This window comes from Myxine glutinosa, chromosome 12, assembly GCF_964187855.1.
Source record: "Myxine glutinosa chromosome 12, kmMyxGlut1.1, whole genome shotgun sequence".
NCBI classification, from domain to species: Eukaryota; Metazoa; Chordata; class Myxini; order Myxiniformes; family Myxinidae; genus Myxine; species Myxine glutinosa.
In genome coordinates, this window is record NC_136272.1 from 26,239,114 (window position 1) to 26,250,126 (window position 11,013).

The following is an 11,013-nucleotide window of genomic DNA, read 5'->3' on the forward strand; positions in this document are numbered from 1 at the left end:
TGACTGGTATTTGACAAGCAGGGAATTGCGTCAATAAGTACAACTGGTGTCAGGTGGGAGGTTAAGCCACGGTACAGTCTGCCAGCATTGGTCGGTAGCTCCAAATAGTATGTTAAATATCTCATGGTGCCTTTCACAAGAATAGGCCACTGCATGCTGGTACCCTGGCCAAATTCCAAATTGCTGCTGTAACCAAACCCCTTGTGAATGATGGTCTTGGGTGACATCTCCCACCATGGCAAATGCTGTTTGATTCCTTTGAAAATGGGAAACCCTGAGGCAAATCAAAAGGCATAACTCAACATGTGCTACCTATTGCCGATGTCAATCTACAAGATGATGTACATGTTGGATGTGCACGCGTGCTCAAAACTTGATGGGACATGGCTAGGTTCGCTAATTCGAGTGTACATGTCGTTCATAACCCACCAAGAAGCATAATTTCAAAGGTTCGCTGTTGTGTTGAAGGGGAGTGTCGTTGAAGGGAATGGGGAGTGTCGTTGAAGCTGAAGGGAAAGGTGTATGCTGCATGTGTGAGAAGTGTTATGATTTATGGGAGCGAGACATGGGTAATGAACGTAGAGCAGCAACGAAGGCTGGAAAGGGTGGAAATGCGAATGGTTCGGTGGATGTGCAGAGTATCGTTGAGAGAGAGGAAGACAAATGATGAATTGCGAAAGATGATGGGAATAGAGCCTGTCATTGATGCTGTGAAGAGAAACAGGTTGACATGGTTTGGTCATGTGTTGAGGAAGGATGAAAGTGACTGGTTGAGAAGAGTGATGGAAATGAATGTAGAAGGAAGTAGAGGACGGGGAAGACCGAGAAAGACTTGGCTAAAGATGGTGGAAGAAGAAATGCGGGCAAGGGGGTTAAGGAGAGATGCAAAAAATAGGGCAAAATGGAGAAGATTGTCATGGGGACCGCAAGGCTAACCCCCGCTCTAGTAGGGAAAATGGCCTTTAAAATGCATGTTGTTGTTGTTGTTGCTGTTGTGTTGAAGTTTACTCTTCATCAAAAGACACCGTGGTTAATTTAGTGGCCACTAGTTAACGCTAGTAGATGGGACACCCAGCTTAACGTCCATCAGATTGATGATGCCCCTTGTGATGAAACATCCTGCCTGCAAAGCACATATCCGACAGTTTATAGTAGGGTCGGGAATCAAACCCAGGTTGAACAGCTCAAAGCTGCTTAGCTACCCCTGAGCTATCCTGCCAAATGGCATGTCTACAACATTAAATATAAGTTAGTGACTTTTTGGAGGCTCAGTTAGTGACCATTTGTCTCTTTGTCCACAAACGTCTGTTTATGATCGAGGAAAACGAACCTGTACTTCAGCAGTACTATGGCTCCGATCACACATGCGCAGAGGAGTGAGATGATTTTTTGGTTATTTCTTCGACATAACCTCAGAGTAGGTCCCAGTGTCCATCCGTCTGTCCATTAACATTTGACTAAAACGTCTTCTCACAAATTACCCGACCGATATGGACCACATTTGGTGGGATGCATCAGGACAGCAAGGTCTCATTGTGTTGTGCTCCCCATGTGAATGCGCCTCCTATAAAGGGAGTACAATGGGGGGTTTGCCACAAATATTGGTATTTCATTCAAAAATCTTATTCTCAGAAACCGCCAGACAGATCCAGACCAAACTTGACACGATGCTTTGGGACCGTGCCCTAACCTGTAGTTGTGCTCCTCATGGTCGTATCTCCCCTGGAAAGGAGGCCATGGGTCCCCTCCAGAATCGTTCATTTTCATTAAAACATCTTCTGCACAACTACCTGAGCGATACGGACCAAATTTGGTACAATGCATCCAGACATTAAGGTCTCATGGGGTTGTGCTCCCCATCCGGATCCACTCATTTAAAGGAGGTGCAAGGGGTGTTTTGCTCCAAATATTGGTACTTCATTAAAAAATGTTATTCTCAGAAACCGACAACCGGATCCAGACCAAACTGGCCATGCCCTATATATAACCTTATGTCATGCTCCCCATGGCTGTATCTCCCCTGGAAAGAGGGCCACAGGCTCCCTCCCTTAATCCCCCAAATTCACCAAAGCATACTTTCCTCAAACTACATGATCGATAGGGTCCAAATTTGGTACAATACATCAGAACATTAAGATCTCATGGGGTTGTGCTCCCCATCCAGATCCGCCCGCTATAAGAGGCTGAAAAGGGTCATTTATTTGAATTTCGCCTCAAATTCAGGTAATTTATTTTAAAATCTTCTCAGAAACAATGGGGAAATATCCATTTCAATTGAATATCCAATAATTTCAATTGAATTATATACTTGAACACAGTTAAACACAAATCACCTTTTTGTGACTTTCAAAAACTTTTTGTTTAGCAGTACTGTCAAAATATTACGGCATTTTACGTCATCACGCCGAATCAAATTTTCCGCTCGCAGACCCCGCACATCTCCCTGTTTGTCAAGACTGCACAGGGTAAGGTGTTCTATGAACTCCCTCGTTAAGTATAATAGCAAACGTTTTATAAACCATATATGCGAGAAGTTAAAATGAGTAATTTCACCGTTGGAGGATAATCATAAAGATCAGTGATTGAAGAAAATAAATCACAAAGTTCCTCTACATTTATATTTTCTTACGCTTTCACAAACAGGGTAGGTAGTCTGCCAAAAGCAGATTGTATATTTCCCCCAGAGTGCATGTGGAGATCGAGGTGAGTGATCACAATGATAGACAAAAGTTGTTCATAAAAACCAGGCAAAGTTTCTTTTTGAATGGCGAGCTTCTGCAACAGGGTTCTTTTTTTGTTGTTGTAGTTTTTTCCTGTTTTATTGTGTTGTTTTGTTGTTTTCCTGTAGACTGTTTATTACACTCGCCAGCGGAGAGGGTATTGCATTTGTGTCCGTTTGTTACTTGCCGGAAAAGATTCCAGCAAGTATGTTGATCTGTTCGTTTGTCTGTCTGTTTGTCTGTCTGCCTGTTTGTCTGTCTGTCTGTTTTCAGCACGACGTCTACACCGTTGCACGTAGAATCGCCAAACTTTGCACACGTATTTGTCTTGCCCTGGAAGAGATTGTGCCCAATTGATGACGTCATCAGTCACGTGGTTCGGCCGCCATCTTGGAAAAACCGAAAAACTTTGCACCTCCATATCTCCGAAAGTGCTGAATAGAAAAAATTGAGACATGGCTCATTGTAAAGAACTCTCCATGGGGAATAAAATATGTTAATGATGACGTCATCGGTCACGTGGTTCGGCCGCCATATTTGTCCTAAATGGCCGATAAAAAAGTACATTCCGGCAAGTCCTCGGTCTTTGACCGATTTTTCATTTGTCTGTTTGTTTGTTTGTCCGCACAGAATAAATATGATTTTCTCTGCATTCGTTGGACCGATTGACAGGACATTTTCAGCATAGGTGCGCCTCCTACTGTACAATTTTTAAATGATAATTATGACGTCATCGGTCACGGCCACCATATTTGTTTTAACACAAAAGCCTTAAGAACCACTAAAAACACGTCCTGGCGAGGGTTTGCAATCTCTGATTGCTCTTTCTTGTGTTACATCTTGTTATTCTGTGCATGTATTAGTAACAAATTAGTCCTATATTGAGAATGTTGGGATGTATTGCAATGTACAGGGTGGCCTGAGAGTCACTTTTTTCCCTCCCCAGTAAAAAACATTCCTTCATAAACTATTTTAATATACAGGTTTTATTGTGCAGTACTTTACTTACAATAATTAATTAGTCATGTATTTGAATGATGTAAGTAGTGCACAATAAAACCGAGCCGTATATTGTGTTTAAGAATGAATGCTTTATTTGGGAGGGGTAAAGCGATTTTCAGGCCACTCTGTAGGTGCTTGCTTGTTGTGTTATTGAATTGTTAAGGCTGAAACCCTGCCTGGTTATGCTCTGGACAGAAAACTGCATGTACACAGTATATACTGAGGGATATTTGAATGCATTTTTGGCACAATATTCATATTGTGAGGAAAACGACATGATTCTTGTTTCTGCAGGTTTGATGCTGTCAGATGCCATTGAAAAGTACTTTGTGTCTCCAACGCTGTTTCGTGTGATTCGTTTGGCAAGGATCGGACGCATCTTGCGACTCATCCGTGGCGCTAAGGGCATCCGTACACTACTATTCGCTCTGATGATGTCCCTTCCTGCGCTCTTCAACATTGGCCTACTGCTCTTCCTCGTCATGTTCATATACTCCATTTTTGGCATGTCCAACTTTTCCTATGTAAAAAAGGAGTCAGGCATTGATGACATGTATAACTTTGAAACTTTTGGGAACAGCATGATATGCTTGTTCATGATCACGACGTCTGCCGGTTGGGATGGGCTTCTCAACCCCATTCTCAACAGTTCTCCTCCAGATTGCGACCCAACCGTTGAAAACCCAGGCACACCACAAAGAGGTAATTGTGGGTCTCCCATGATGGGGATAATCTTTTTTGTTAGTTACATCATCGTGTCATTCCTTATCGTTGTAAACATGTACATTGCAATCATCCTGGAGAACTTCAGTGTCGCCACTGAGGAAAGTGCAGAGCCTTTGAGTGAAGATGACTTTGAGATGTTCTACGAGATCTGGGAGAAATTTGACCCGGACGCTACTCAGTTCATCGACTGGGAACGCCTCCCAGACTTTGCTGACACATTGGATGAGCCACTGTGTGTTGCCAAACCTAACAGGATCAAACTCATTGCCATGGACTTGCCCATGGTCAGTGGAGATCGCATACACTGTTTGGATGTTCTTTTTGCCTTCACCAAACGTGTGCTCGGTGAGGGTGATGAGATGGACATGCTTCGACAACAAATGGAAGAGCGGTTCATGGCTGCTAACCCCTCTAAGATGTCGTACGAGCCAATTACAACAACACTGAGGCGCAAGCAAGAAGAAGTGGCCTGTACCATCATTCAACGTGCATTCCGAAGACACCTGCTACAACGCTCTGTCAAGCAGGCGTCCTTCATGTACCGGAACAAGGATCGGGATGACAACATTATTTCGGAGGATGCACCCGAAAAGGGTGGCCTGATTGCTGACAACCTAAATGCCAACTATGGCTCAAACTACAAGCTGGGTATCCCAGCAGGCTCTCCGCCATCGTATGATAGCGTGACCAAGTCGGACAAAAGCAAAGATGATGAAAAGAAAGATCACCAGAAGGATGACGCATGAGATGAGAAAGTGCTCTAAAATAAGCAATGAAAAGAGCCATACAATGCTGAACAGATGTCATGCTTGTAAACTTTTTCATTGATGTTTACAAAAGAATAGTGGCAAGAGCTGGCCTACAGTGGACCTCGCTTTTGACTACATGACTTTCTAAGATAATAGACTTAAACTCTATATATTTGTCTCTTTTTTTCATATACCTTTTGTTGGGGCTCGTGGTTACATAGAGTGAACGGATGCCATACATAAGTGCACAAAAACCGGTGCTTGCAAGAGTGTGGAGCAAATCGGAAGTTCTGTGATGGAGAAGGCATTTGGAAAGTGCCATCAGTGTGGAACAAGACAATCCACTGTGCCACAACCGTCACCATTTGTAAACAGACTGCACTTATCCCATTGGTCTGCTGCATTGACTTTTCTTTGATCCCTTAATTTTAATATTTCAGTTTTACCCTGGCATATCTTTTCCTTTTCTTTTTCCTTTTTTTAGCCTTTTCCTTCGGTGAACATTTCTCGTTCATTCGCCGATCTTTTTTTTTCCAATTGCGCACGTGCTTGTACACTCGCATGAGCATGTGTACCGGTACACGTGCATGATGAGACTAATGTGTCTGACGGGGATGCTGTGCTTTAAACAAAGATTTTTTTTTTTAACGCTCTTCGTCTTGCAAGAGATCACGATGCTCCTTCTCAAGATGCAAAAATGGCTAAAACCGTGTTCATGAATGCTGCACCTCTACATTGGCATCGAGCACTTGATCAGTTTCGGTGGATTTGAAGGATTTTTTTCGTTTGTTTATTTGTTTTGTGGCAGTGAAGGGAGAAAACAAGAAGGAAAAACTAAGGACTGGTTTGCGAGAGGCAAGGTTTGCTTCGACAGGTAGATGAAGGATCTCCTTGCTGCTCGTACTGCGTTTGATGCAGGTGAAAAGGACGGGACTGTAAAGGACTGTTGGTGTGCATGTAGTGTACACCATTTTGCTAATTACATTATCTACCCATGCTTTACTTAAGTTGGACAGCCACAGAAAAAAAATGAAAGAAATAAATCAGTATATTATCAAACTTCTTATAGGTAACGCTTTACTGCATGCCTTCGTAAGCTCAGTACGTCGGTTCTTTTTGTGTCTTCTTGACCCCATACTGACCAATGTGGATTTAAAAAAAAGGCAAAGTTTATTTTTTATGTATGCAACGTGTCCACGAAGCAATATTGGCAGCTCGCGAGTGCTTTTCCCTCCCCTCTGTTTTTTGAAGAAGAAAAAGATATTATGAAGTTGCAGGGTGCAATGTACAGACTACCCCTGCAAAACAGCACAAGTATACTTTGCTTATCGGTGGTCTCTGATGTTATAAATAGCTGTAAAATATATTTGTTCCATTTTTGCTGCATGCTCTTTGTATATACAGAGTTAGCACTAATGTATGAAAAAGAAATTATATCACTGCTCTTTTAATTATGAAAATGCACTTTCATCCAAATATCATGCAATGCCTTTGGAAAAAAAAACATATTGTCAGGCTCATGACAAGGAATGCGAGAACATCCACAAGCGTCACCTCGAACAGGCCTCGCTCGGCCATGCTTGTGCGGAATTCGCCCTGCGTAGCTCAAACTCTGCCGGGCTGCACTGTGTGGCAAAGCTTTTGCTGAAGAAGGGCTTTTGTGTTTTTTGCGTGTTTGTGTCTTTCCCCTCCCTTACCTTTACCCACCTCCCTTACCTTTATACCCCCACCCCACCACCTCTGAGTAATAGACGCTAATGTTATTGCTGCACATTGCTATTTTCCCTCCTAACAAATCTTTTTATCACCCCTTCCACTTCCAACTGCCCCTCCCCACCACCCCCTTCCTCCCACCTCTTGCACAATTTGCACCTTTGCATTTCCCTTCCAGTTTGGCCAAATGCTTAGGCTAACCACAATGATGAGAACCTGCATGCAGGATTAAATATTAATCTACTCCATATAGTACTAAAAACTACTGGTTATAGAATAAATACTTCCCTTTTTATCAAAGACACAGGCTTCATGTGCATTCCCTTTCAGCACATTTGATATACGTTCCGGTATCCGACTGGCACTGCAGGCCCTTATGCCATGCGGTGCTCTTGCGCCATCCCTACACTCCTTGGCTTGTGCACGCGTTGTAATTAACACAAATATACTTTGAAAGTTTGGATCCAAGCTTGCTACATGGCGAGTTGGAATTCTGGACTCATCAATGTGAGACTGAGTGAATTTGACAGCTTTGAGCATTAAAAAGAAAAAGGATAATGTATTCATTTACCCATTATATGTTTTTTGAAAACCATGATGCTGTACTTTGTGAATTACACCATCAATGCCTGAACCCACATATTTAATCCATAAGACGTATTTCCCTCAAACTCTTTTCGGTACGTTTTCGCAAGGCCTTCTAGAATTGAAACTAAACTTTGTGATAGCTGCTGTCCCATACAGGAACCCAGTTGTTTGAAAAGCCAGAATAAAATCACTTTCTTGCTGGTTTAGTGAAACAAACAAACAGTACGACCCTGACATGACATCATACCACAAGCATATTGGGTAAGCCCAATTACATCATGATATATTTTCAAAATAACAGGCCCACACTCATTAAAAGCATGAAAATACCCAAATGGAAAAACAAATCCATTGCATGTACTGTATCAGCAAAATGTTCACAACTTAGAACCACATGATTTGATGTATCACTTATGTTTAAAAAAAAATCAAATAAAACCATTTTTGAAATCTCTGTACCAATTCCTCTTTTCTGGTCTTGCATTTAGTAAGAAGACCATTGTGTGGTTCTACACCTTTTTCCACTAGGCGTTGCATGATGCTGTCCAGTTCAGATACGGAACGCGTTGCGGCTAACTTTTTCCCCGCTACGTAGCACTCCATTTCGTGGAAATTCATGAGATGACAGCCATCAACGGAGCAGAGGTCTTGCCAATAACCTCTCCGAAGCTTTGGGAAAAACAACATCCCCATTTTGTACTCAAGTTCAGATAAGCTCACCTGTAACAACTAACAAGCTAAGGAGTAATGACCAAATGGCATCGTAACTCAAGTAAGCTATGAAAAGAAAGTGACGCTTTACCATTTGAAACATTTGTAACGTTTATTTGGGCAAACGATTGGACTCTACTGTGATAACTCCTTGACGGTGTCGGAAGACGCCAATATCTAACTATTGATGGGTACAGACGGTACACAAATTACAGTTTCATCCGATTGGTCTTAATAACTAGTCAGTCTCGATCAAGAATGATCAGTTGATGTAAATAAATAAATTATTAGAGGAGTTAATTAAGGTTTATGGAGTGCACACCATTTTCAAACAATACTGAATTTTAGGGCCAAGCCCAATATAAATAGAATTTTACCTTTAATTACATGGATGAGTGGAGGTGGTCCACAATCCCCTCCCATGGTGATCTAAGACTCATGAAGCAGCTTGTACTCATAGCATATACGTAACAAGTTATAAGATAATGGACAAATCTACCGCTACTACTATGTCATCGTATTCTTTTTTTAACAGCCCCGATTATTCCCACCTTGTGGAGTCTGCCGGGAAAATTATTTGACCTTCGTCTTTCAAGAACCAGTTCACCAGGTTTGACGTTTGATTGAAGGTGGCGGGTATTTGGAATGTGTTCGGGAGGCCAGCGTTAACTCGCTTACTCTTTGCGGAAAACACCAAGGGACCTCCAACATTCACCAACACCCCCAGTGTCAGGAGATGGATCTTCCAGTTTAACATCCATCCAATGGACGATGCACATGTTAATTAATCATCCAGCAAATTAGCCAATTTATAGCCGGATCGAGATCCGAACCCAGGCTAGACAGCTCAAGAGGCGACTGCGCATACTCATTGGCTATCATGCCTTCCCTAAATAATGGACAACTCTAAAGAATAAAATTTTGTAATTGTCGAATTACGACGTCATAATGGAGACACCTATGACATCATCATTAACATATGTTATTTCCCATGGAGAGTTATTTTCAATGAGCCATGTCTCATTTTTTTCTACTCAGCGTTTTTGGAGACATAGAATTGCAAAGTTTTTCGGTTTTTCCAAGATGGCACCCGTACCACGAGACCAATGTCATAATTAATCATTAAAAATTATATCGGAGGAGGGGCACCTATGGTGAAAATTTCCTGTCAATCGGACCAACGGATGCAGAAAAAAAGCATACTTATTCTGTGCGGACAAACAGACAAATGTGCATATTGAAATACCCTCTCCTCTGGCGAGGGTAACTAAAAGGGCACAGAGTAGAGTGTATACCTCCGCCACAACCTGATCCAAAAATCGAATTGGCTTGTTCTTGTCACCTAATAAACTCATCCACCAAGTTTAGTCATAACTCGTCCATAACTTTTTGGGATGTCATGTTATATATCGCTTTTCGCCCTATCTCTCAATGGTGAAGAATCACTTGAAAATTAAATAATTCTCGTATCCGAATCCATATTCAAATCTTCACCAAAACCTCATCGATTCGTCCTCATCACACACACAACCTCTCCACCTAGTTTTGTTAGAAGTCATCCATAACTTTTTGAGATATCCTGCTATGTATCGTTTTCGGTCCTATCTCCCAATGGTGAAGAATCACTTTAAAAATCCTAGTATCCGAATCCGGATCTACACCAAAATGTAATCATTTCATCCTTGTCACATACATTACCTCCCCGCAAAATTTCGGCCGAATCCGTCCACAACTTTTTGAGATATCCTGTTCAAAAACAGACAAACAAGAAGACGTCACGCGGAGCACGATACTTGCAAAATACGCCCCCCAACCCCTCCCCAAGAAAAAAAAAATTCCATTGATACAGTAAATTGTCCATTTCATCAAGATTAAAATTGACAATCTTGATCAATCAAAGCTCGGATCAATAGGAAGAAAAGTGACGACGATTTTTCAGATGAAAAATTAGGATTTTGGAAGGTTGACCTTGAGTTGACCTTTTGACCTCAAAAATAGTTAGTTTCCCTATTTAGTGACCAGATATGTAAGTCCTCTTCAAATTTCAAGTCAATTGGATGAAAATTGAGGATTTTAGAAATTTAGCCTATGTTGACCTTTTGGCCGATGTTGACCTCAAATAAACTTGGTGGTTGAATTCAGTGACCAGATATGCAAGTCCTCTTCAAATTTCAAGTCAATTGGATGAAAATTGAGGATTTTAGAAATATGGCCTATGGTGACCTTTTGGCCTATGTTGACCTCAAGAATACTTGGTGGTTGAATTCAGTGACCAGATATGCAAGTCCTCTTCAAATTTCAAGTCAATTGGATGAAAATTGAGGATTTTAGAAATTTGGCCTATGTTGACCTCAAAAATACTTGGTGGTTGAATTCAGTGACCAGATATGCAAGTCCTCTTCAAATTTCAAGTCAATTGGATGAAAATTGAGGATTTTAGAAATTTGGCCTATGTTGACCTCAAAAATACTTGGTGGTTGAATTCAGTGACCAGATATGCAAGTCCTCTTCAAATTTCAAGTCAATCGGATGAAAATTGAGGATTTTAGAAATTTAGCAAAGTTGGTGACCTTTGGCCTATGTTGACCTTTTGACTTATTGACCCCAAAAACAATAGGCTTCTTGCTTTTGACCAATTCTACCATTTGGTGAAGTTTCCTGAAGATCAGTTGAAAATTGTGACCTGTGGGCCGGTGACAGACAAACAGACAGACAGAACCACAAACACAACCGACCAATATACTGTACTTGAAAAATCTTCGATTTTGCAAGTAATAAACAAAGAGACAGGGATGAAAACATAA

General features: G+C 41.5%; 1 protein-coding gene across 1 annotated transcript in view; it reads left to right on the forward strand.

Annotated features, from left to right (window-relative positions):
- LOC137438074 (sodium channel protein type 1 subunit alpha-like) overlaps positions 1-7,952 on the forward strand; it is a 259,043-nt gene extending 251,091 nt beyond the window's left edge. The window contains 1 exon segment of the mRNA XM_078766607.1: positions 4,017-7,952. Within this exon segment, the coding sequence (XP_078622733.1) occupies positions 4,017-5,194 (1,178 nt within the window). The 3' untranslated portion in view covers positions 5,195-7,952.
- Positions 7,953-11,013: the final 3,061 nt, after the last annotated feature.